The sequence below is a fragment of the Electrophorus electricus genome, chromosome 3 (assembly GCF_041902795.1).
Source record: "Electrophorus electricus isolate QZ-2024a chromosome 3, ASM4190279v1, whole genome shotgun sequence".
NCBI lineage: Eukaryota > Metazoa > Chordata > Actinopteri > Gymnotiformes > Gymnotidae > Electrophorus > Electrophorus electricus.
This window is the reverse complement of record NC_137499.1, coordinates 21,679,491-21,706,990: the sequence shown is the minus strand read 5'-3', so window position 1 is coordinate 21,706,990 and position 27,500 is coordinate 21,679,491. Positions and strand designations below refer to the sequence as shown.

The 27,500-nt window shown below is 46.6% G+C and overlaps 2 protein-coding genes across 7 annotated transcripts in view; one reads left to right on the top strand and one right to left on the bottom strand.

Annotated features, from left to right (window-relative positions):
* Nucleotides 1–18,655, bottom strand: part of prkcaa (protein kinase C, alpha, a) — a 113,710-nt gene extending 95,055 nt beyond the window's left edge. For all 5 annotated transcript variants that reach the window (XR_014122652.1, XR_004776645.2, XM_035531377.2 and 2 more), the window contains exons 1-2: nt 18,290–18,655; nt 17,312–17,343 (exon numbers count right to left, since the gene is read on the bottom strand). Coding sequence is in view for 3 of the 5 variants with exons in the window: in XM_035531377.2 (XP_035387270.1) it covers nt 17,312–17,343; nt 18,290–18,450 (193 nt within the window). In the remaining 2 variants the exon portion in view is untranslated. The remainder of the gene's footprint in view (nt 1–17,311; nt 17,344–18,289) is intronic.
* LOC113583257 (beta-2-glycoprotein 1) lies at nt 16,908–23,714 on the top strand. 2 transcript variants are annotated; one of them, XM_027019488.3, is made up of 7 exons: nt 16,908–17,057; nt 19,782–19,851; nt 20,228–20,404; nt 21,946–22,042; nt 22,410–22,486; nt 22,574–22,762; nt 23,224–23,714. In XM_027019488.3, the coding sequence occupies exons 2-7, from the start codon at nt 19,782–19,784 to the stop codon at nt 23,415–23,417; spliced, it is 804 nt and encodes a 267-aa protein (XP_026875289.2). In that variant the 5' UTR covers nt 16,908–17,057; the 3' UTR covers nt 23,418–23,714. The 2 variants fall into 2 exon arrangements, with proteins under 2 accessions (XP_026875289.2, XP_081566716.1); XM_081710590.1 differs by lacking the exon at nt 16,908–17,057 and adding an exon at nt 18,655–18,746.
* The last annotated feature ends 3,786 nt before the right edge of the window (nt 23,715–27,500 follow it).

Sequence of the window (27,500 nt, the reverse complement as noted above, 5' to 3'; positions counted from 1 at the left end):
GGTCCCGCCTACCATGTTGGGGTTTTCTCAGCTGCAAACAAGACTTTGTGGGGCGGAGCAAGTATAGAAACGGGCGAGCGAGAAGACCACTCATGTTGAAACACTTTTTGGGACGTGCTGGATTACTGCTTTTTTTTTTGCGCTAAAAAGCAAAACGATACAAGACAAACACACACAGACACAAACACGTGCACGTACACACACGCGCACACACAAATAAATCTCTCCAAACAGGGCTCCTCTCAACCCACGGTTCTTCTGTTAGGGGAAGGCACACACTGTGATAGACACTAAGAATATTCAGCGAATCATCTTAAGTTAACCGTCTCAGTTTCCATTTTCTTTGGTTTCAAAGTAAATGAAAAAAAAAAAGCTAAGTACAAAATTTACTGTTTAATTCAAACATTCAAGCGTTGTAACTCCAAATCATTCTGCGCAAATGCTAATGAACAATGGATGAACGCTACCGGTGACACCAGCGGTGCCAAGACACTGACCATAGGTGCTTTGTCCAATAGGAGGGCTGCATGAGCCCTCACTGTACCCTCCCCTTCTGCGCCCATGGCCGGGTGAGGTGATCCATGGCAGCACAGGTCCAATATAATCAGCTGGTTCCAGGGAGGCCCGATACCGAGCGTTATAAGTAATCTTCACTGTGGACGCCGCCTTGGCCAAAGTCTTCAAAGGCCATTAAAACACTCCGGTATCAAGTGGCACTGGGAAGGAAGCCCACAGAACAGCCTGTAATACTGCACAGTATGAGGTCTGTTATCAACACTCCTATTATCTAAGAAATATATTACTGAAGTGAATAGATTTAGACACGGATGGATTCGTGTTCACGTATTGCCTAGTCAACTGCAAAACACAGGACAAAGTAATATGTAATAATGAGGACATTTTTAGCCTATATGGACAAACCTCACAAAGCTAGCTGTCCTGAAGGCAATTCTTAAAAAAATAAATCCTCTCCTAGATTTTTAAATACATGCCCTGAATTTTGTAATCAGTCTCCTGGATTTTTAAATACATCCCTTTGATTTTGTAATCAATCTCCTGGATTTTCAAATACATCCTCTGGATTTTGTAATCACTCTCCTGGATTTTTAAATGCCTCTCCTGGATTTTGTAATCACTCTCCTGGAATTCCATGTGACATAAATGCTTCATCCGAATACAAAGCTGGGTGAAAATAACACCTGCTTAGAGTTAAAAGGGAGATTCAGAAAGGCTGAAGATTTACAGGCAGCAGGGCTCAGAGTCCGAGCTTTCGAGCTGATGTTTGAGTGGTGAGACCACCTCTGGGGTCCAGCTGTGTTTAAATGTCAGAGAGCTCAGACGAAATGACAGAGAGACTGAGATGGGGGTGGGGGGAGAGATGGGGGTGGGGGGAGAGACCGAGATGGGGGTGGGGGGAGAGATGGGGGTGGGGGAGAGATGGGGGTAGGGGGAGAGACTGAGATGGGGGTGGGGGGAGAGATGGGGGTGGGGGAAGAGACCGAGATGGGGGTGGGGGGAGAGATGGGGGTGGCGGAGAGATGGGGGTAGGGGGAGAGACTGAGATGGGGGTGGGGGGAGAGATGGGGGTGGGGGAAGAGACCGAGATGGGGGTGGGGGGAGAGATGGGGGTGGGGGGAGAGACCGAGATGGGGGTGGGGGAGAGATGGGGGTGGGGGGAGAGACCGAGATGGGGGTAGGGGGAGAGAGACCGAGATGGGGGTGGGGGAGAGATGGGGGTAGGGGGAGAGATGGGGGTGGGGGGAGAGACCGAGATGGGGGTGGGGGGAGAGATGGGGGTGGGGGAGAGATGGGGGTGGGGGGAGAGATGGGGTTGGGGGAGAGATGGGGGTAGGGGGGAGAGACCGAGATGGGGGTGGGGGGAAAGATGGGGGTAGGGGGAGAGAGACCGAGATGGGGGTGGGGGAGAGACTTACTCACGTCGATTACACCTAAATCACATTTAACAGCATGAATCCTGTAGTGAAATACTTTTAAAAAGTAACCTTCCCACTGAAAATTATGTTAATGACATCACCACACCTCAATCAACTGAATGATCAACCACTGCGTTGACTCAGTTACAGTGAAGCAGGCAATTCCCTAAACTATGCAGTGCTATGGTCTTCTAGTACAAGGCATTAGAGCCCCAATGTGGATCCTATTGGTCAAAACCAACTCAAAAGAGCCTGAATTTGTAGATCCTTATTGGAAATGGTACAAAATCTTACAAAACCTTACAATAAATCTTTGCTTATACAGCCGAAACAATGAACACTTCAAACCCCCTCCTGTGTCAGTAGTGAAATGGTCTCCTGCATGTCCTTCAGGCCCAATTCCACCGCATGAGGATGGGGACATCCCAGCGCATGATGTCCCGAACCGAGCAAATAAGGGCATCACGAGAGCAATCCAAGGTGTTTCCCATGAAGCAGAAACAGAGGCTTGGACTCTGTGCCCCCACCCAAAAAAAACACAAAGCAAATAACTTCACTGAAAACATTTTAGATGCCTGAAGTGAAGAACAAAAGGAGACAAAGAAACAGACGGTGGAAAAAAAGCTTGTAGCTTTGCAGAGAAGAAGAAATCAAGTTAGGCCACAAACCGTTCTCAGGTGTGTTCCGCAGCCTCACCACCAGGACTTCGGAAACAGCCCAGGAATTACTCAACTGGACTAGCTGGGGTGCTGTCTCTGATCACGGAGCCAGCGAATCATTCAACCATGCCACAGTTTAGGTGAAGCGTGCCTGATGTCCTTGCCTGATCTCCTAAACCGACGAGTTTGGGACATGAGAGCCCTGGGATGGGACGTGGTTAGTCCCCTCCACACTGCCTCCCACCGTGACTTAAGCTCAGTGCAATGAAACTGATTTACGTTCCGGGTCGCCTACCGGGTCTAGACTTGGCCTGCGCTTGACTTGTGCTGGGCAGCCAGAATGATTTGCGCTCATGGTATCAAAATAGCTCCACACCAAACACACGACTGATGCCGAAATTACACAGGGCTCATTCACTGATGACCTTTATTATTTATTAGGTACATTGTGAAGAAAAGTGCACTTTGTGTCAGCAAAAAAGAGGCAAAATTACGATGAAGACATCTGGGGTTTGCTGCCGCCAGTGTAAAGTAACTCTCCTCTTTAAGAAGTGAATCGCACAGAAGTACCACGAGAAACGTCGGGAAACAGAGGGTGGTTGGGAAAAAAGACTGAAGTCTTCCTCCACCCTCCAAGCTCGGAGGGCACACACACACACACACACACACACACACATACGCACACACACACACGTGCACACACACACTCACACACATACGCGCACACTTGCTCTGTAGCACAGAGTGCCCTTGGTGCTCATGAACGATCGTGCCTTCTCGTTATGATTGCCTTCTGAGTGGCACGCAGGGTATTTAAATGGCAGGTGTGGAGAGCCGGGATCCGGACTTCCCGCAGCTCTGCAGTGGGGTGAAGTGGGAACCATGTATATATACCCTGACCATCTTTGTGATAATCCGAACGCGCCTAACAGCTGATGGGATCTGCTCCGAGTTCGCCTTGAATGCGCCGTTTAATAGCGTCGATCACTGCAAAGGCTCCAGAGGTCGCTGCGCTCTAAACGCAGCACCCAGAGCTTCCGGCCAGCTGCCGGTGAGTCTCTCCTGACCATGTCGGTCAGCCCCAGCCGAGCTCTGCAGGCAGGAATGCCAGCTGGTCAGCAGTCCTGCAAAGTACAAGGAAGATGGGGAGAGGCCTATGAACACTGACCCCCCCTACCCACCCACTCCCTCTTACACCTATAAAAGGATACAGCTATTTGGGGACCCCTGAGGTCAGGATCGGTCTGGGAGGCCAGCCAGGACAAGGTGAGCTTCTGTCCAAGAAACACAGCCCATCTCCCTGAGGACACAGCAGGACGTCCAAAAGGACACTTATACGAATGCTAATGCCCGAAGGAACTCTAATACCTCAAGTGAAGCAAACAGGCCAAAGGTTTTCAGGTCACTGTGAACCTTCCCCATTGGTTCAGGTGGGGTGAGAGTGGGTTGATTCAACTCCGAATCAACTCTGAATCAACTCCTAATGAATTGGCTGAATCAGGCTAGAAAGAGAGGTTAACAGGGGAAGCGGGCTTTGCCGAACAGCAAGGAGCAGATCGCGATTCCATAGGAACCAGGACAGCTAATCTGGCCTAATCTGACCTGTTGTGGCTAACCGCACAGATCCAAGCCTCCAGCCGAGGGCCATGGCGCAAGGGTTCGCAGACCTCGGACCTCAGACCACGGTCACAGAGACAGTCGCACGAGGCAAGCCAGGTGACAGAGCAGGCGACATGCCTAGTAGGGGGAGGGAAATGTGCGTGGGGTTGTAGCACTGGGGGCATGGGAGACAGAGAGTAGTCGTTCTCCAGCGCCGCTCGCGGGGGGTTGAGGCCAGCCTGGGATTGTCCAGGTAACCCCAACAGATGCCGTTCCCTCCCATGTCTGAATCTTTTATTCACTCACACTCACCTGCAAATATGCAACTTCCCACACACACGCCCAACTGACATGCAGACTAAAACTGCGCAGTGAAATGAATGATGAAACACCCAGTGAAGTGTGCACGCACAGACACACACACACACACACACACACACGCGCAAGATAACATTCGCACAAAGCTGGTAATCAGTAGAAGAACCACTGGCTAGAGGTAGTCAGAAAAGGCCAGAAACAGATCGATGCTTATTCAGTGAGAAAGGAGGGACAACAGCTTCTCATTGAATGCATCTTAACAGGACTGGACAGTTTAATCGCACCTTCCCCACCAAATCCTTGCAGACCTATTCATTCAAATGTATATGTTTTTGTGCGCAAACGCACAAAAATCGCACAGCAGTTTTCTTCCAGTAAACCAGTAAAGAAAAACAAACAAACATCCACAAACGCAAAAGTCAGGGTGCCTTGTCACCTCTCACTCGATTCGAGCCTGACTCGGTGCGGCGCTCTTGGCGAGTGTGAGCCGGCGGCATGATCGAGGGCTCTGCGGAGCGGACGTCTCTGAAGGTAAACCACGGCACAGGGCGGGCCCTGACCGCTCCACTTGGAGCCCCAGGCCCAACGGTGCCGCCCTGCCTGCCGCTCCCCACATGCCCCGAGCCCGCTAGGGCAAATTGATTCTGCTCGGGCCCAGGGGAACAAGCACGTCCGTCCCAGGTCCTGAGTGCCGGCGCCATGCAACAGCCAGTACAGAGAATAGTGGCAGCTCAGTGGTTAAGGTACTGCACTTGTAATCAGCAGGTTGCTAGTTCAAGCCCCACCTGGTTGTTACTGCTGTTACCTCTGAGCAAGACCCTTAAAAGCATTAGCTAAATTCTGTTTTCCTAGTAAGGGGAAAGAAGTATTTCTTTTAATGTGACACAGATAAACAAATTAACGAGCTGTGTAAACAGTGGCATTGCCACTGAACTGTGCAATAACACACTCCATGAATTCCAGTGCATGGGAACACAAATTCCAGTGAATTCTTCCAGAAAGATGACATCTCGGGGGGGGGGTTCTTCTTTGGAGAGAGTTCACACAGAGGCTAAAAAGCAAGTTACAAGCTGTCACAGGAAGGAACACTCCAGGGATATCAAAGCAAAAAAAGCAAAAATTACATTCTTTGTTTCCTGCCTCTCTCTCTCTCACACACACACACACACACACACACACACACACACACACACTCACAGACATACGTGCACATACACACACACACACACACACTCACACTCACACACATACATGCACACACACACACACACACACACGCGTGCGCGCACACACACACGCACACACACATACGCGCGCACACACACATGCGCACACAGACACACACACACTCACACACATACACACACACACACTCACACACACACAAACACACACACTCACACACACACACACACACACACACACACATACGAGCACACACACTCACGCACACACTCACACACATCCACACACACACATCCACGCACACACACATCCGCGTACATACACACACACACACACACACAGACACACACTCACACACATACGCACACACACACACACACACTCACACACATACGTGCACACACGCACACACACACATACGCGCACACAAACTCACGCACACACTCACACACATCCGCGCACAACCACACACACACACACATCCACGCACACACACACACACACACATCCGTGCACATACACACACACATCCGCGCACACAGGCTCATGCACAGATACATTCTCTTGCTCTCCATTCATGCTTCTCTTCACTTCTTTCTGTTTCTTTTTTAAGTAGAAAGCAAAGGAAATTACTGCTGTGGAGGGCCTGTCAGAGCAATTTAACATACACACTGGAACGAAAGAGTCCTTAAAATGACCCTCTTGTCATTTTGTAACCTCTATGCACACAGTAACAAACTCACACATGCTCACACAAAGCCTCAGGCAATGGCCCATTAGAGATTACCTTAAGTCCATTAATGCGCAACGCATCTTAAACATTTTGGCCTGACTACAATAAACTGATTACGTCCAATAACACATACAGTTCGAGGCTGACAAAAATTCATAATTAACTCAGAATTCTGCACTGCACAAAGATTTCTTGGGGCGCATTTCTTCTCACATTTCTTCAATTGCTGTCTTGTTCCGAACCTCCCCACACAAGCGCTGATGTGTCGTGATTAAGCACACAAGGGCGTATTACTCCAACTCTACAATCCTCCCTTTCATGCAGGGAAATCTGGAATCTTCCATCAGATAACAATAAAAAGGGAAGACAAAAGGCTCTGGGCAATTACAGGAGTCTCGTGCACTGCTCAGGCGTGTGTGCGTGCGTGTGTGTGTGTGTGTGTGTGTGTGTATGTATGTGTGTGTGTGTGCATTAGGCAGTTCTGTGCGGTGCCCCACTGCGGTGGCACAGTAATGCACGAGGCCTAATTTACTACGCTTCCTGTATATCGTGGAATCGAGCTCCCGTTAAAACCCGCTACCACCCTCGGTGGCTGCGTGCTTCTTAAGACATCCGATCTGGAAAGCGAAAAAGTAGAAAACAGAGCTATGTGGACAGACAGCAGAACAGGCAGGCAGACAGCAAGACAGGCCGATCACACGGAGCGACCAGACTGATGGACTTGTTAGACAGGCAGACAGACAGGATTTTATGGGCGCTGTCAAGGAAATTAGTTTTTACAGCCATCCACAGCCACCACCAGCAATCGATTGCGAGGCATCCACTCTGCTGTACTGCAGTGGGTTCCTTCCTGTAACATCCATGCTGCCCTGTCTCCCCAAACTGTCCAATGCCATGCCCCATCTGCCGTGCCGTCCAATAGGGAGTGCACGGGCAGACCGCGGCGGTCGAGTGCTGTGCTGCAGCAGGTCCAGACTGGATCTTTGATGGCAAAGTCCCGGGCATATCTAGCATGGCCTACAGCCACTACATCTGAGATTATAATCTGACAGAAGGCCGCTGTTTTGCAGTAGATTTGTAAGAGGATCAAGCCCATCACTACAAATATAGCAGGATTATATCCAGAGCACTGCAGAATACTTTCAGGTGTAACATCTTAAAAATGCCCCCACCCTAATAATCTCACTTTAATCTCAATATATTTTAACATGTCAAAATTCGGAGAGGCCTGTCAGGTCCTCTGGTAACCTTTTAACCTTTTACGGCAATTCCAGGCATGCTGCCACTGATGCATGCAAAGCTATTTGTCCTCCATTGTTGAATATACTCACACACAGACACACACACACACACACACACACACACATGTATACTGAAAGGACACAATAAATGTCCTTTAAATGTAGTTTTGTGACTTGCTGAGTTTTGTTTCTATATTGGAATTAGTGGGTCAGCTGTATGATACAACTACAAAGTGATGTATGAATGAAGACTAGCTGTAATATGTCTATTTCTCTTAGTTTACACAAACTTCAATATTACTTGATTTACACTAGTTCTAACATCTCATCTTAGACTAGATCTAATTAATTTATCTTATACTAGCTTTAATGTCCCTTCATTTACACTAGGTCTAATGTCCCTTCATTTACATTAGCTTTAATGTACTTTCTGTTACACTAGCTCTAATGTCTCTTCAGTTACACTAGCTCTAATGTCCCTTCATTTACACTAGCTCTAATGTCTCTTCAGTTACACTAGCTCTAATGTCTCTTCTTTTACACTAGCTCTAATGTCCCTTCATTTACACTAGCTCTAATGTCTCTTCTTTTACACTAGCTCTAATTTCCCTTCATTTACACTAGCTCTAATGTCTCTTCATTTACACTAGCTCTAATGTCTCTTCATTTACACTAGCTCTAATGTCCCTTCATTTACACTAGCTCTAATGTCTCTTCAGTTACACTAGCTCTAATGTCTCTTCTTTTACACTAGCTCTAATGTCCCTTCATTTACACTAGCTTTAATGTCTCTTCTTTTACACTAGCTCTAATTTCCCTTCATTTACACTAGCTCTAATGTCCCTTCATTTACACTAGCTCTAATGTCCCTTCATTTACACTAGCTCTAATGTCTCTTCAGTTACACTAGCTCTAATGTCTCTTCAGTTACACTAGCTCTAATGTCTCTTCAGTTACACTAGCTCTAACGTCCCTTTGCTTAGACAACCTCTAGTATCTTTATCTTAGACTAAATCTAATTTATCTTAGACTAGCTCTAATATCCATTTGTTTAAATGCGGTCTCATTTGTAATATAGGCACCTAAATGGGTGAGTGTGACTCATGACATAGGCACATACCTTAGTTATATGATGCAACACTGTCACATTTTTTCACTGATAGGGAATTAACATACACATCCCTGTGTGGGTGCTTTCCCCTGGGGCCTCTGGACCAGCTATGCGACCTAGAGTCTCCACACCTGTTGCACGTCGCCTTCCTGCGGCTTAGTCCGTGCATTTCAAGCTTGGGGCCCCTAGGTCGCACGTCTGATCTGCAGGCCACTTGGATGTGAATTCGACCGTTCCGATTCAAATGCGCCTATTTGGCCTATTTGGGAAACATCAAAGGGCCTCGGACAAACGGAGGAGGAAACGTAGTAGGAAGAGATATTGGGGGCGGGGGGCGGCTGTTCAGGGAGAAGACACACGCAGGGACACTCAGGCAGAACGACGGACTGCTCCTGAGTTTCGGTCTTCACCATATGCACCTCACACCTCTGGGAAACAATGAACACTGTTTACAGGGTCATTAACCAGTAGGTGGAACAATACAGTAGTAGCATTGTGAACCTCTGGGGCCTGTAGTTCTGCTAATGAACTCTGGGATTTGAGTAGGGGCGTGGCCATAATTTTTTTGAGGTGGGGGGGGTTTATACATAGCAGTGGTGTTCAGTAGTTGACCCTATGTAAAGTTTGTACACGTCCAGAAATGAGAGAGCTCCTGGGGGTGTTTCCATCTGTCGCACTCTCTCTCTCTCTCTCTCTCACACACACACACACACACACACACATTTTTGAGCCTACGTGTGTCAGCGCACTGCAGGCTCTCTGCGGGGTTCGAGTCATTAGCCACAGTGCTCGAGGGGCTAGTCGATAAGGAGATAAGGGAGAAGTCTCTCCTAGACTCTCTCCTCCCTGCTCTGCGCCGGCGTCTGATTCCAGGAGCGTTTGGCCTCGCAACCCACCGCTACACCCAGCTGGCCATTTTCCAAATGGACTTGACCACAGTTATTGACCTCAACCAGGCGTGGCAGAGCTATTGGAGCAGTTCCCCGACCCGTAGGTTCATAAACTATAATCCACAGCAGGGTTCATGGCTAATTTGATCGCGAACCGTTCTGTAATACGTACGCAAAGAGAACGCCGATGGGGCTGCCTGCCTGACCCCCAGGGCGCAGAACCGGCCTGTCATGTAACGTGTCGACACGTGCTGGTTTTCGCGTGCGTGGGCACTTGAGACACCAGGAAATGCCCGATCACTCGCGAGGCTTCCAGGAGAGCCGTTCGCACTGGCTCTCGCGTCTCCCCATCTCTCCTTTGGAGGGAAGCGGATCGGAGCACGGCGGGCCGCTACGTCACGAGCCGGGACGGTGTCTCCAGGCCCCTCCCCACATGAACGGTCGACCCCATCCCACGTGAACGGTTGACAGCGATACCGGCTGCCCTTGATCTCACAGAAGGATTCCTGCGATTAAGGGCAGGTCTCGTTAATATTACGGAAATTAATAACCATTCCGCAAATCTGGCATTTCACAGGGGGGTCTCATGTCTGTCTGTCCGTCAGTCTGTCCACCTTTCGCAATACAAGATCGACAGCGATATGACTCTGACTGATGTAATGGTGTTGCCATCAGTGCGTGAACATGATGCAGTCAGACAAGTCATTACGAGTCACCGCGAGCCCTTCGTTTGTGTGCCACCCCAGCGCCGAAGAACTTCCACAGGCGAAAGCCGTTTCTCCCCGAAAGCCGATAGACAATTTATTTTTCTCTTCATTCTCTCTTATGCCATTTATAATATCTACAGCACTTATCAGAAATAACACAGTATTGATGCCTGAAAGTGTAATAATGGCCGTATAATGACTGTGGTAATGCTCCAATCTGCGATCTCTCTCTTCTCCTCCCTCTCTCTCTCTCTCTTCCTCTGTCTCTACCTCTTTCTCGTTTCTTCCACTCACTCTCTCCCTGTTTCTACCTCTCTCTCTCCGCCTCCCTCGTTCTCCCCAGTCGAGACCCTCAGATTAACAGCATTCAGCACATAGTTCTCACAGGATCTGTGATGCTATCCAGATACACAGTGTAAGTGCACATGAAAGCTGAGCCGGAAAAATGGCGAGAGAGAGAAAGAGAGAGAGAGAGAGAGAGAGAGAGAGAGAAAGATGGGAAGACAGGCAAACAGAAAAAGACAGAAAGAGAAAAAGAAAGGTAATTGCAAAAGAAGCATTGTGTCAGAAATGGGGAAGAGAACGTAATTTGATTTTTTTGCAACATCCAAACATTTGATTTGGGCCCCCACAAAAAACCTCTGGTGCAAAATGTCCAGAGTGACCAGAGCTGCTCAAAACATCAGGCGCACCCACACGTGCACTGACCAGAAGTGTTGTGACATGTATGCCAGTGTCAGTTCATGTAACTGTATATTACACAGCTGTAAACATTACAAACCTTTACAAGCCTTTATAATGTAGGCGGGGGGGGGGGGGGGGGGGCATCGTGTGCTGTGTCCAGGGTAAGGAAGCGTTGAGGAAGCAGTGCTGATTTAATACAGCGCTATCTGCTAACAATAGAACAGGATGGCATCCCCCCCACCACTGGCCTGGCGGTCTCCATGCCCTCTTCACGAGAGCCTAAATACTTTAACTGCTGCTGCTGGGATCGTTGTCGGGAAGGAGCATGCACACGCTCCAAACTTTCACTTACTGAAACCTGAACAAGGAAAAAGTTTCAGTGGGATGGGGGGTGCGATTGGGCGTACCATGCACCTCATGTCGCTTTAGGCTAGAGTTGCAACCAGGAGCTAAAATTGTTTCAGGTCGACAAAAACTGTTTCCGCTCCTGTTATATGAGATGCTGTTCAGTAAGGAAGGAGCAGTAATTTAAGAACATATTTCTCAGCAATGGCATCTCACATTTTCCCGTCTGTGTTCCTTGATTCAGAAGACTGTTCGCAGTTAACTGGGGATGTGGGAACATCTGGAATCATGCACATCCCATGCTGCTTCCAAGTGCTTCTCCTCTGGTGCGGCTGTCAGACAAACAGGAGCGTTCAGACCGTCCGAGGCCCCCTGTAGTGCTCCGCTTTGTGCCCTGGGACCTCCACTCTAAGGAGCTGTCTGAACAAGCTCCAACTAAAAGCATGCAAATGAAATCGACAGTTTAAGAGCGTCTGGGCATTAACTCCTCCTAATTCAGTGCGGAAGCTTAAACCACAGTAACTAAAACTGACATTCGGGGACCAGTACCCATCTCCTCTGTGCATTCTCTTTTGCCCTCTCTCTCTCACTCTCTCCCTTTCTCTCTCTCTCTATCTCTCTCTCTCTCCATCTCTCCCCTCGTCCCCCCAACCTTGTCTTGGAAGCGCTAATCCCAATCTGAGTAATGGCGATGCTGTTTTTTCCTGTAGCAGATACAGATGGATTACCAGCGGGGGGGTTACTGGGAGGGGAGAGGAGAGGAAGGCCAACAGCCGTAAACTGTCTCACGGCAGCCAGAGATTGGCCCGGGTGAGGCGGCCACTGAGAGCAACTGTATTCAACTCATACCACTAATCTGCAGCAGCGGGGTTATAATCTCGGTTCCCATACTGGGAGGGCCTCACCGGGATTAATAATCTAGGTTTGGCTGTTTGGTACACCCACCCGACACGCAAAATGAGCTGCTGGATTAGGAGCTCATCAGATATCATCAAATATCCCTCCTCTACTAATTATTATGGATCCCAAATTAAAATGGAGTAGATTTCTCTTCTGCAACGGTAATACTGTAAATGCACAGCTGCGGTGGAAACACCGCGATTGGTTCTGCTCCCAATGTCCAATCACACAGTGACGAAGAGCAGGCTGCAGTAGGATCAGGTCTCTGGCTTTTACATCCTGACGGGTACGGTTATAGCGACACAGGGGGCTCTGTCTGGATTTTGAGCGCTGAACTCTCAGGACGTACAGTACTGGCCTGGTGTGTTCTGCCTGAAATTTCTACTGGGGTTCCGACGATCCTGTCCTCTCAATCCCACTCATTCTGTGGCAACCATGTCTAGTTCTCTGACCTTTGCCCGCTCGGCTAATTGGAATTCTCTGGCAACCATGTTTCACGTGACAGCGCCAGGCTGCCATGGCCTTTATGCATTCTGCTCAATCGAATTCCGTGGTGCCCACATTCGATTCGGAAGCCCGGAGCACATCCTGATTGGACAACGAAGTCAGCCTGAGTGACAGGCAGAAAGGCTCAACCAGCTGGTGCCCACCCCCCACCCCACCCCCCAAATCCCAGCTATTCCTTCATGTTGATATTCCACGAGTCCCAAAAATCTGACGATGACTATCGGAGTCCCACTCACACGTATATATCGATTCTTGAAAATGCCAAGAGCACGCGGAAATAAGACCTAACTGAGAATGACTGGGGGCATAATTCAGCAATCAGACTTTTATTCAGAAAGCTTTTGCAGTTCGGCCTCATCATAACGCCTACAGACCTCCCCAAGGCTTTCTAGGCCTGAAATGCCCCGACATCAGGATCTGAGATCAGGTGGATTACACTCAGTGCCAGTATTCACAGGTACTACACAGCGCATGAAGCACCCTGCGTCACGGGAGAAGGAGGTCATTGGTTTGCCGGTGGTCCCACCATTGGTCAGCCAAGAAATTTTTAACTTCCAGCTTCAGTGGTTTTGAAGACCTAAAATGAGCCAAACGAGAGATAAACAAGAATAGCCCAACCAGCAGGCCCTTCCCTGTGAAGTCATCTGTCCTAGACAGAGTATTTAAAGTACTAAAATGTTCACTCCATCGTCTTATCTACCATTACTGTACTGTTGGGAAACCAGCCACAGAGTAAATACTCAATATTTCAGGACTGTTTAATAGTTTTATTTTTTAACATTACTTAATGTCACAACGCCAAGATAAATATTAAAAGTCAATATTCTTGGCAAATAAGTTTTTTATTGAGATGTTTAACTTTTAACGTATACTCTCAAAGGTAAGTCTTTTTTTTATCATACTTTCAGGAAGTTGGATGCTTTTTTTTTTTTTTTTACATTACAAAATGTTGACACAACTCCAACATGCCGGATCACAATAAGGCTGCACTAGGGACAAGGAAGGCCCATCAGTCAAGACTTGAAGCCACATTGCTCTTTATTCCCAGTCAACTCCAGTTTTTATACAATGATTAACCCCGCATGACATCAGCACTACACTGCGGGTCGCGGTCAGGACACGGGCCCCATCTCTGCTTTATTGAAGGAGATGCTATGCTAGCAGGAAGGCAGTCAGGCTGACGGGCAAGCCAAGTAGGGTGGGATTTTGTTTGTTTGTTTGCATGTTTGTTTGTTTGAGTGTCTTTCCCACGGCGCCTGTGATGAGACCACACTTTGCCTCAGTGGCAGGAACTGTGGCCACACGGTCAGCGGGACAGACGGGGTTTCTCGGGGCGAAGTGCAGGAGAATTACAGCACTGGCTGGCTCCTGGTGACCTTCGACCTCTGCATTTACGCCGACGGATTTGTTTGTGTGGGCGGGTGCAAACTGTCAGCGCACGGGTCGTGACTTTCCGAACCTGCTTACAGAAGCAAGCTGACGCTCCAGGAGCTGAGAGTAACAGCGGTAGTGTGGCATTTCCCCGCGTGCTACACGTTTAAACTGGACACAGAGTCAACAGAGGTTCACATGTTAATTCAGTGGAATAAAAGCAATGTTTAACCTGCTTCTACCAGGCCAGACTCAACCTGACAACCTGAGAGGAAATAAATGAATAATTGCACAAATCTATCGAACGCCTTTTTTCCCAAAGACAGCGGCATTGGATCAAACTACTGTGGCCTGAGCAACTCCTCAGTGTAAATGATTTATTTGCTGTGTGGGACTAAGATTAATCCCTGGCCAGTATTACCGCCTCCCACTTAAATCCGTTGATCATCTAGTCATTTATTATTTAAAAAAACTCAAATCAATTAGTATATTGAACTCTGTCCTCCACATCACATGGCTCTGAGATAAAGTCTCTGTTGTATCTGCTAAAGGGACCACTGACACACACACACACCCACACGAACAAAATTACACGTGTGCTCTCATAACAGGCAAAACGGCTATTTATTCTGAAGTAGCTACTCCTGCTGAGTAAGACGAGCCCTGTAGGCCTTCGTTTCTTTCCCAGTTTCGACTGGGTTCCTCCGAGGACGCGTTTATCAAAAGAGCTCCAAAGCCTGCGATCACTTGTTACGCCTACGCAGGCGTCTCTTCTGGCTCACGCCGGGTCACAGTGTCTCAGCGACAGATCTAAGACCACCGCCACATTACAGCACATTGAACGCGAGGCCATACCACCTCAAAGGGAAAACCTTCGCCCCTTGTTGCAATTCTGTGCTTTTTTTCCCCTTTTTTTTTTTTTGATAGGAACTGTCATGGCAGGAGTTTATTTTTGTGTCGGCGCGTTTAGGGGAGTGTATTAAGCCTGCTAAGTTCTGTCAGGAACATGTCACTTCGGAGCTGCCCGCCTCCGTGCTGCGGCGGCCGATAGTCGCTCCTCTACCTGTCTGCCGCGCGGCGTTGGCAGATATTTGCTCTGAAGGCCTCGATCTACAGCTCCCACCTTCCCAACAGCCTGCCAATCGGCTTCCATCAACGTTTTATCAACACTCAAATGCTCAAACACTCAAACGCTCAAACACTCAAACGCTAAAACACCAGCCAGCAACTGGTTCAGACGACAGTATGGATTCTCTCTGTCGTGATCTGTAACATGGAACAAAAGCACGCACACATGTGCACACACGCGCGCACACACACGCGCGCACACACACACACACACACACACACACACACACACACACCACTCCGCCCTACGTACAGTTGCCATAAACCGTGGACCCCTGACCCTTCAGTCAAACTGCAGCTTTGTAGCAACTGTTTATAACATCCGCTGGATGTTGTCGCCACAGTTACGGCAGGGGAATTTGCTCCCACCCGCATAATCCTGAAGGTGCCATCGGCCCTGAACACATCTCGCCTGCACTCACGGCTTACGGCACAGGTGGCCTTGATTCCAAGCACGACCACTTCAATAGCACAGCCAACAAAAGCAGAAGCACATCTCTATGACTGAACCATGGATGCAAGGTATGCAGCATTACCCAGCATGCTCTAGGTAAACAAGACAGATTTCCCACAATTTAAGATCTTTTTACACTCTAAATCCAGGATGTCACTGGATTAAACTGGAGAATTCTCCATTTCACTCTGGCAGCTGCATGCCATATAGCTGCTGTGTGGACCATGTATGACATGTATGATGTAGACCATGTATGACATGTACAATGTAGATCATATATGACATGTACGATGTAGATCATATATGACATGTACGACGTAGATCATGTATGACATATACAACGTAGATCATGTATGACATGTACAATGTAGATCACGTACGACATGGATCATGTATGATCATATATGACATGACAACCCTGGAAGGTTTATAATATATGCAGCAGAAGACACTTTGCTTCAGTCAGACTGCGTAATGGTCAGCTGATATGGGTTTTCAGTGACCGATATTTAGAGAGCAGGGAGGCTGATGACCGGCAGGTAATGCAGATAACGTTGTTGTTGTTGTTGTTTTTGCATCTTTATAAAAAAAATGAAAAATGCGTTAATAACAACAAATGATACACAAAATTGCAAATGAGCTTATTTAACCTCGTTATTGTCTGCATTGTCTTTATTTTAAATGAACACTTATTTAACATTGTCTGCATTGTCTCTAAATTTTAGAAAAATATAAAAATAACTTTAAAAATCTCAAAAATGGCGTTAAGTCACAATGCTTCGTATCCATAACATATTTTGTAGACTGCTGTTGTAATGTACGAGGTTTCACAGAGATTTCCGAACGAAAATTCCAAGGGAGGCACGAAAGAAAACGAAGGAGGACCGACAACGGCACTGTTTTCGTCACCGCGAACGGCCAGATCAGCTCCTCCGGTATTTCAACTCCGGCTGGCCTGCACACATTAACACATCCCGGAAAACTGCCAGAAATGCGCGTGTGAAACGGACACTTGGCGGCTTTCCGGACAACCTTTGCACTTTTGCAGCAAGCCTGAGCAGAATTCTCGTCACCTCTCTCTACGTTTTTATACCACCTACTATAGCCATGGGCACAGGAGCGCTGAATGTTGGATGTGTTAAACGGTCAGGGACGGTGCGGGGCGAGCTGTCCAAGCACGCGTGCGGCTGAGCGGACACGCGCGCCAGCAGGAAAGCTCACTTGAGTCAAAATTCCACGCGCATGCCAGGACGGCTTCGTCTCCGTGCGGTCGCGGCCAGCGTGGACGCAGGTGGGAGTGTCCGCGCACCAAAAAATACTTGCATATTTACAGTAGCATGAAAAGGGCAGCGTAATCCTAGATTAGCATAATACTTGTACATTTGAAATCACATCTGGGTGTGTGTGTGTGTGTGTGCGTGTGCGCGCGCGCGCATAAGGAAAGAAGCAACAAAAAGCGGGAAGGAGACAGTGTGCGCGTGACTGTTCATTATTATAGATTGTAAATAGGGCAAAGGAAATATTCCTTCCATATTGCAGGCTTACCTTGGCACTGGAATCCCTGTTTTCCAAAGCCCCTATATCACAGAGAGAGAGAGAGAGAGAGAGTCACATGGTCACATGGTCAAATAAGAGCGTGCATTAGGTAGCTGAATCCCTTAATGGGCTTTTAGCTTTCTATGCCGCGAGCAATCTGAGTCGATTAAAAGACGTTGCAAAGGAAAACGAACGATGTAAATATTTGATATGCTGCAGCCTAGGATTTCTCAGTGCTTCCGTCGAACAAATGAGCGCTCTGACTACTCCCAAAGTCCCAGGGGACAAATCCACCTGTAGCGTTATCTCTGAGCTGGGCTGTTTGTATATGTTACGAAACATGTACAAGGAAATGGCAAGCGGACGAAACCAGAAAAATAAAAGTTATGAGTTTAAATATTGTTTTATCTCGCAAAACAGCGAAACAACAGACGCAAAACAACTGAGACTGTGACAAGGCAAACCCCTAGCTGCGAACTGGACATTAAATATTCCAACAGCAGCCAGAAACTGAAAGCGCAACAGCCCCTCTGGTTACAGTGGACAGAAGGCTGCGTCTTGACCAGCATGGCGGACTGGATGCCTGGTTTTAATGACACTCTTTCTTACTGGAAACGGAAAACAGTGCGCCCGTAAACCCTCCAAAAATGCGAGCTGATGACAGCGCAAAGTTGGCACGCAGACCTCGCCCGCGACGCATGCACCAAGGCAACGACGCAAAGTTGAACCACACGAACTTTGAGAAACGCTGTTCCTGCAGGCTTTCTACACAAAGCGTTAAAAGTTATTTCCAAAATCAAGTGATAGTTGTACAAGTCGCTAAAGTACCAAGAGCAGCAGGAGTGTAACTAACAAGCTACCAACGCGTCAGGAGTGTCCGATCATGACAGCTCCAAGTGCGGCGGTTTTTACTGCAACACTAACCATTTACAAACTTTTTTGTCGTTTTTTCGTAGCAAGCGGAGCGAGCCTTAAATAATGATTTACCATATGAAGTCCGTGCAGTGGCTGCAGAAAGTCGGCTGCTTGAAAAACCTTGCAATAAATTTGTGGTTCTTCACTTCGTGGACGTTTTTCTGCCTCAGCGCACCTTTTCGGGCAAATCGATTTGCTACGTCCGCTGAGGACGACTCATTGCCATCAGCCATGGCAGAAACAACAAAAAAGAGACAATATTCCCCTCAGAGCAGAAAGTCGGCGCCCAAATTCTTTAGTTTTTCTAACGTACGGCCCGTCCCCAGCGTGCAACAGTCTGGCTCGACTTCGCCTTCACCTTCACCGGAACGCTCCGCTTCCTCCTCGCACTCGGGGTGACGTCAGGCCCGTTGCCTCCTGATGGGAGGGATGCAACCGATACGGGCTGAAGTCGCGTGCTAGGAGCGACATCCTGTGGCGGAGGCGCCGTCGCGCGCGTCATTGCTCGGTCTCATGCAGCGATCACCCCGTGCGCTTCGCTCCAACAAACACACACGCACATCTTTTAAAAAAAAAAAGAATTTGGAAATAATTGCAGTAATGTCGCGCTGGGTAAAAATCATCGTTGTAAACACGTTTTGTGTGTGTGTTTGTGTGTGTGTGTGTGTGTGTGTGTGTGAGAGAGAGAGAGAGAGAGAGAGAGAGAGAGAGAGAGAGAGAGAGAGAGAGAGAGAGAAAATGTAAATTTTCAGCACAAAAACATAACCTTTCTATTTAGAAAAAATAAGGAAACCTACCAAGGCCAGATAAATAATCCTGACAAATGAAGGAATATTTCACAAAAGCTACGTTTCAATTTTGTTTACATTTTATAGGGCAAAATACAGGTTGTTTGACATTAGCAATTTTTTTCATATAACGTGTGTAGTTGCATATGCATAACAAACATATATCAACTCTGTGTGCGAGTGTGTGTTTGTGTGTACAGAAGTAAAAGTTACTTTTTTACACAGAACAAATATAGTTTCCTGACCTTTGGGTTTAGAACAGGTTATTTGCCCTGATTTTCCCCTAATACTGGTGAATCAAAAAGTCATGTGATCCCTGCTAGAAGAAATGCAATAATAAAAAAAAAAACATCCAACAATCAAAAATATCACAATAACTAGTAATAGGTTAGATGATTTTGAGATATTCTACTTTTTGAAGGTGAACGCACTATGTAATGATCCATATCAAGAGGAAGAGCAGCAGTATTACGAGATTTAGCTCGCTTCAAATCTCATAAAAGCCAAACGTAAGTAGATTAAACATTGTCCTACTGGCATCAGACACTGTGGTTGAGCAGCGTAAACACTGTGTTTGAACAGTCTCTCATTAACCCAGACTTCTGCACACTGAGTCAGCAAACCGCAAACCCAAAACCGTCTCTCTCTCTCTCTCTCTCTCTCTCTCTCTCTCTCTCTCTCTCTCTCTCCCACGCTGTCTTTCTCTCTTCGTCGCGCGCACACACACTCTCTCCATCTCATCGCTGTTCTCACACTCTCTCACTCGCTCTTTCAAGATGATACGGCCTCTTCACCTTCTGCTGCTCTGTGAGGCGTTCCTGCTGGACATGGTGATGCCAGAGGAAGGTAAAGTTCTTCCCAAATCCGAAAAGGTTTCTCGATTGCTGGGGTGTAGTTGGTTCTGTCCATTTTCAGAGGGAACCACATATATTGGTAGGCAATGGAACGTTCAGAGTAAGACTGCGAAATGAAAGTGACCTGGGGGAGGAAAAACACTTGCGACGTGCGCGTGCATCATCGGAGCTCGGAAGCGGTCCGTTTCGGAATCTGTGAGAACATGCTTTCCACTAACACACTGAACTCCTGGCGTAAAAAGCCGGGATCAGACTGCGCCCCATTACAGTTCATCTAACACAGGGCAAGCAAAGGAAGTGGACAGAAACGTTTGCTGCTGTGTGATGACGATGATGATGATGATGATGATGATGCGTGCTTGTTTCAGTATGTCCACGGCCTCCCGAGGAAGACGGTGCAGAGGTGGACGGAGGGCAGCTGTTTTTCGAGAGAGGGACAGAGATCTCACTGTCATGCATCCAAGGCTACACACCCACCGGAGGCTCCCGCAAAATCATCTGTAAATCCACTGGCGAATGGACTGAGCGCACACTGAAGTGCTCTCGTGAGTTATCACACACACACACACACACACACACACACACACACACACACACACACACACTTCTCATACTACATAAACGCACAGACACATCCCCTCACCCAAATGAAATGGTGAATCGTTTACAGAACCGCCAAAGGAATTGGACAGTGACAGTTATCAATGTTGGGGCTCCGTACAACAACACGGTCACACCGACGTGAAACATTGACTGTTAAATGAAAACGCAGAGTGCCGGCTTTCATTTTAACACGTGCGCTCAAATCAAATGAGTCTTTTTTATCAGGAGCCTTGTTATTCACAGTTCTCCCATTGACGAGAGCAGCGCGAGTTAGACGACTGTTCGCTGAGTGAGCGTGAAGCCAAAAAATCCTGCATTTATCAACTCTTACGGAAAACAGTTACGCAACCAAAATCAAGCAAGACTACTCACAGATATTTCTCTCTCTCTCTCTCACACACACACACACACACACACACACACACACACACACACACACACACACACATGCACTCAAACCTTTGATCCCACTGTTACGGTAAAGGTCTACCCAGGACTATCTGTGTGTTCACATTCAGACCCAGAGTTAAACACCAGTTTCACTATTTTATTACTCTTTCAGAAACCTTTGCCATTTTCATACTGAAAAAAGCAATTTCAATTATAGTTTCAGCTGGGTTCTGAAAACCCAGTTTAAAACATTGTATTTACATTGTACACTAGCAACAATTAGCATGTTATTTATTTATCCCACAAACTAATATAGTACTTTGTGCACTGAATTCAAATATGTTTTTAGAATTTTTCTTAGGCAAGGTTTTTAAGTAACAGAGTAATTCATGATAACGATAAGTATATATTACTTATTCATAAATACGGCTGTTATGACACTCAAAATATGTCTAAAGCTGGCCTGAGGAAAAGCCCTGGCCTCTTCCACAGTCATGTGTCCACACAGAGGGGTCACACTTCCCCTGGTACTGCTGTTCCATACTATATGTTATTTAGATGTGACATTTCTGACACAGGAACCAAACGCGAGTGGAGGAAAAAGGCACCAGTTTATAGACAAAATGAAAACAAACCCCTAAATATGCAAAAAGGGGCAAGAAAAACTAGCGTTGAGCAGTTTGGCTGCAGGTGTGTCACAGAGAAAATTGCAAAGTGCTGCAGTTGGGCAGCTGTAGGGGTTAAACGAAGTGATAGGAAAAGTGGAAAGAGGTGTACCGAATAACTTAATAACAGCGATTAGGAACAGGTCATGAACTGTGCGTGAAGTGATTCTGTGAGCATGTGGGTTTGTTCCAGCCGGGGGCTGTGACATTAGAACCAAAAACTATAAGCAACAGAGAAATTCTGGTAACATATTTCAAGTCAGCATGCAAAAATATGTAAGAAGCACATTTTTTCATGGAAGAAAATCTTTGCTAAGCAGTGTAAATTATAGGCAGAATTTGAAATGTTTTAAACTATAGTTGTGATTATTGTCAAAAAAAAGTTGATCCTTTCACTCCTGACTGGTTTCCCATGACTCCTTCCCCAGCAAAACGATGTCCGGTGCCCAATTCCCCCCAGAACGGAAAGGTGCATTTCAACGGGATTACGTACAAGAGTGACATCAGCTATTCCTGTGATGAGGGGTAACCTTATATCCTTTTAACATTTTCACAAATGATCCTCAAAAAAGCCTATCCCCTTCTGCAAACTGCATGTTTCAAAAATTCTTGCTCATACTTCCCACATTGTAATTCAGTGAGCGGTGGTATAAACAGTTACATTTGACAGTAAGCCTTCTCAAATGACTTATCTTATGTAAACCTTATGTTAAATGCCAAAACACAGTGACATTTCTAGCAGACATTTACATCTTAAAAGGATCTGGTTGAAATTGAAAACATTTTGCCCGTTAAGACCAGCATCTGACGTTAAAGCCCAACCGAGCTGGTTGAGCACAGGAGAAGAAACTCCTGATGTTAGCAAGATCACTGCGGTGTTCACGCTGTTTAGGTACATCCTCCATGGCGTACGATCCAGCTGGTGCTTACACACTGGGCAATGGAGCAGCCCTCAGCCGGAGTGCAAACGTAAGCTGACGCCCGATCCGTAATGCCAGCTCTGTGGACACGCCGCGTCTAAAACCACACTGTCCTTTGTCTTTCTCCCACCCCCAGCCGTTACCTGCGGCCTTCCCGTAATCCCCCCTTACGCCAAAATAGTATATGACAGGCAGTTCAAGGGTGATGTCGTAGAGTTCGGAATGGGCGGGATCTACGAGTGCCGGCCTCCCATGATTCTCCACGGCAACAGGAGAGTGACCTGCTTGGCCGACGGCACCTGGTTGGAGCCTCCGGAGTGCAAGCGTGAGTGCAAACACAATGGTTAGGGTCAGGGTGGGAGGGGCAGGGGGCAGGGTTACCTCAAATAGCCTCATTTGGATGATTTAATAACAGCAGGTCACTAACTGAGTCACTAACCCACAGCAATCAGTAGAGTTTATCACAGACAAAAACTACAAAAACAGGAATACGTGCACCATGGGGCAAGAGAACTACCTCTTCCCCTGTATGATCAAAACCAAAGAGAAGGCGAGGCACCTACAGCAACGTGAAGTTTCTTCCACTTTTACAAACACCTAAAAGACCTCTGAATGTCTTCGATTTCATAGATCACAAAGTAATTAACATTTTCATATCGCTTCATTTTGTTGTTCGTTCTCAGTAGTTCTCCATAGGAGGTCCAGCGCAAGTTTGGTACAGCTGGTTTGGGTATATATATATATATTAAAAAAAATCTCTGTTCTCAAGTTTTTGGTTTCCACCAGTGGTGACGTGCCCTCACCCCCCCGCCATCGAAAACGGCTTCCTGTCCTTCGCCGAGGCAAGGGAGTATGGGTACAGGGAGAGAGTGCGATATGGCTGCATCAAGCCCTACATCCTGTACGGCGCCATGGAGATCGAGTGCACAGAGACCGGCTCGTGGTCCCCGGAGCCATCCTGCAGAAAGGGCAGTAACTGAAGCATGTGGACGGGACGGGGGGTGTCCTACATGCCGTTACTGCTGGGACTCCTCGAGTGGACCTGGGCCGAGTCAAGACATCGCCATCAAACTCCCAGAGTACATTTATCCAGAGTACATTTTCTGTGGTCATTGCGTCGTGGCTCCCGTCCGTCGTGTTGTGGCCTCTCCGTGTGGGTCTGTCTAATAAGTCAGAGGTGTCGATCCATAACACAGTGGTTTGTGTTTTTTTTTCTTCAGCCCAATTTTATCCCTATGAATGTCTCACGAATAAGTAATAAATGGTTTTATATATTAGCTGCTAGTTAAATATTTTATATAAACGTCTTTAGACATCTTTTTTTTTTAACGAAATGCTGTGGTTTAAATGAACGTTCCCGGCTCGTTAGGGACAAGCAGAGTCAACCGCAGGTAGAGATAATGAGGTTTAGCAAAACCGGCAAGGGGGAAAGAGTCAAAAACAGAGTTCAAAAACAGGCTCAACAAACAAGCAGACAAAGCAAGCAGACTAGAGGCAGGCAGGCAGGCAGACAGAAGCAACCGGACACAAGATCAAAACCGGACCGCGAGAGAAGTAAAATAGAACCGTCTGGAAACACTAAGACAGAGTCAACCTCGCCAAGAAAGTTACGAACAGAGTGGCTTAAATCCGGAGACGCAGCGCGAATGCCTAGACACAGACACAGGTGAAGTCAATAGACTGGAGATTGGGAATGCACAGGAGGATTATGGGAAGTGTAGTTTTCGAGAGGCAGGCTGGAGGATGCAGAATGTGACGGAACATGTGCAACATGGGAAACAAACCGAACCAGTACAGAACATGGTCATAGTCGCAGGAAAACCTTTCATTACTAAAAGAATTAACGGCGGATATTTCGGTTTTGAATAAACAAAGTGTTTTAACAAGAACAAGTTGTCTCTGTAGGAAGAACCCTTCTCGCTCAGTCCCAGTCTTATTCCCCTTCCCGTTTTCTCCCATTCACAATCCCATTCTCCTCCCATTGCCAATTCCATTTTGTTTCCCATTCCTACTGCCATTCTCTCTCCAGTTCCCGTGGATGAACATGCTTGCATTAATACTTATTACGAAAATATATTTGCACTGCTGAAAGATAAGAAAAGATATTCTGATATTGACACAACTAAAGAGAGAGAAAGAAAGAGAGAAAACCACGCTGGACCTGCTGTTCCTTTGTAGAACAATGGCATTCATTTCAAATGATAACATGAGAAAACTTTTTTGTTGTTGTTGATGCATCCTAATTCCTTGACAAATACTTGAATAGTTCTCAATGTGTCCACAAGATGGCGACAAATACTTGCGTTTCAGAGAAAGACTTTTCAGCTAAAACATGCCTCATGTAACTGGGCCCTATAGCAGGCCCCTAAACACCATATAACTGGGCCCCTAGGTGGTGGTATTTTGAATTGTGTACTTGTGTTATTGTGCCATATGGGATCAGAGGAGGAGGGGTTCCGCATCTGAGCCTTGCTTTGTCTCCGTGTCTCTTCCTCGTGCCCTTAGGTAGTTTATCACTGTTGCTTTTGGCTTCTTCACTGATGCCTGCATCTTGATTCCCTGCAAAGATGTTTGTTTGGGTTTTTTTGATGGTGTCGATTAGCTCTTTATCATAATAATGTCGCACTGGTGCAGAAGTGGAAAGATTCTTCTCTTGAGGAACAAAGTCTGTAGTAAAAGAGCGAACACGCACATGGCACAAGTGAACAGAAAGGGAACTAAATAATGGGGGGAGACCTATTTACAAGCTAATTAAATGGAAACGAATGCAACTAAACTTAATAAATAACACACAAATCAACATTTCTAACAACAAACTATAGATTACATTTAAGCAAAATAAACCTGCAGAGAGGCACATGGCAACATGGAAGTCTTAGCTGTGTTCAAAGTTCAAAGTCAAAGTCAGCTTTATTGTCATTCAGACTATACAACAAGTAGTGCACAGCTGAACGAGATTGTGTTTCTCCAAAAAAGGTAAGTGCACGAGACAAGACATTAGTCAGCATAGACAAGACATTGGTCAGCATAGACAAGACATTAGTCAGCATAGACAAGACATTGGTCAGCATAGACAAGACATTGGTCAGCATAGACAAGACATTAGTCAGCATAGACAAGACATTAGTCAGCATAGACAAGACAGTATAAATACACAAGACATTAGTCAGCATAGACAAGACATTAGTCAGCATAGACAAGACATTGGTCAGCATAGACAAGACATTAGTCAGCATAGACAAGACATTGGTCAGCATAGACAAGACATTAGTCAGCATAGACAAGACATAGTATAAATACACAAGAAATATATAAAAAATATATTCCCTCCGTTCCTCACGACTGACCTACAGTCCATGGTGTGTGTCCAAGCTACAACAACTGGTATCGCTAATGCAATGCCCACTAGTATTAGTCTGAATGCTTTGCTGTTGGAAGCGACAGATCCTTAATTCTGGCGGCCTAAGCGTGTTCAGTGTGTCAGCAAACCTTCTGATGCCACTGAAAGAGAGGAGAGTAGACACTCCTGCAGCCATGCACAAGGAGAAACAGCTGATAACAGATCCTTTAGGGCTTGTTATTTCAGTAGCTGTGTCAATACATTTACATATACCACATCTAGACCAGTCTGTGTGTGTGTGTGTGTGTGTGTGTGTGCGTTAACATTCAAAGCTGAATATTATCCCATGAAAGCACAGCTACACAGTTTCTTTTTTATAGTTAGCAAAATGTAATATTCTGTGCTTAGAATGAACTGCAGCCCTTTGGCTGTTCAAAAGAAAAAAGATAGCACAAAACAAACAAGCAAAAACAAACCTTTCATTTCTGCGAAACAGCCTGTTCTGAGCAATGCTGTCTGATCTCATCTGATCTCACCTCTGTTGTGTAAGACCCCACAGAGAACTGGCATGCTTTGTACATCAACCGTGGCTCTGATTGCGGAGGGGGCGGGGAGGGGTAGTCGGTCCGCATCTTCTCTCATTGGCCGGATGAGGGAGGAAGGCTTACGTAAAGGTTGTGTCTAAAACTCTTTCCAACTCTCTCGTCTTGGTCCAGAGTTTTCTGATTGTTTAGAAGAGCTTTTTAGTGGATTTATTCCCTGTTAATCCATCATGTAGCCGCAGGTCGCGGAATTTTGCTCCAGTTCCGGTAATCTCTCGTACCGTCTATGTAGGATGTGATGCACCTCTCTCTCTCTCTCTCTCTCTCTCTCTCTCTCTCTCTCTCTCTCTCTCTCTCTCTCTTTCATCCCTCAGTACTGAAAAACATTGGAAGATGATGATGTTTTAAAGTAGTCAGTGCACCTTGCTTGGTACAGGTCCATATGGATGTATGCTGCTTTCTCATGAGAAATCAGGGTGGCTTGTAATCACCCCAGCCTTCAAGGAGAGAAGCTGTGCTATGAGAAATAAAGCAATCCCCCTTAGCTTCAGATCAGGGCTGAGAAAGGCTGTGAGCAACCTGTCTCAGGAGATTGACTTGAGAGCCAGTCCCACGTCTCTGTGTTACAGGACTGGTCAGTACACAAGGGCACTCATCCCAGTAAGGCTAAGGTTGCTTAGAACCTAGGAACAAATTAACCTGGAATTATTTCTCTCAAACAGCCTGACCTTCAGTGAGGTGAGTAGACAGTCAGCTGTAATTGGGTGACCGGTTAGGAAACATGCTGGCTTGATAAACTTTTCATTTACTGTTAAAACAAGAGAATTCAGAAACCCACATATGAAAAATCGAACAGAATCAGAACAGAGGCCCAAAAGGTCGCTAGGGTTCTGTTTGAGGGGCCGTTCTGAGCTTTGTACAGTCCGGTGTCCTACTATCCTGCTCTAAGACGTACTGTACCAGTTAAAGGTTTGCACACACCTGAATGAATTTGTGCTTTTACAATTTGTGTCTAAGAATTATACATAGTGAAAGATGATAGCCTGCATATGAATTGATTTGCAAAACCGGAAATACACTGAAACATAAAAAATAAATAAATAAAACCAAAAAAAAGATATTTGAAATGCCTCCTCAGCAAACAGTTTTCATACAGAATGCTAGTCTCTCGCCCTACTAGT

Coding starts and splice junctions, on each gene's coding strand:
- LOC113583257 (XM_027019488.3), top strand. CDS start 19,782: ATGATACGGCCTCTTCACCTTCTGCTGCTCTGTGAGGCGTTCCTGCTG. Junction 22,043..22,409: donor AGCTATTCCTGTGATGAGGG/GTAACCTTATAT, acceptor CACGCTGTTTAG/GTACATCCTCCATGGCGTAC. Junction 22,487..22,573: donor CCCTCAGCCGGAGTGCAAAC/GTAAGCTGACGC, acceptor TCCCACCCCCAG/CCGTTACCTGCGGCCTTCCC.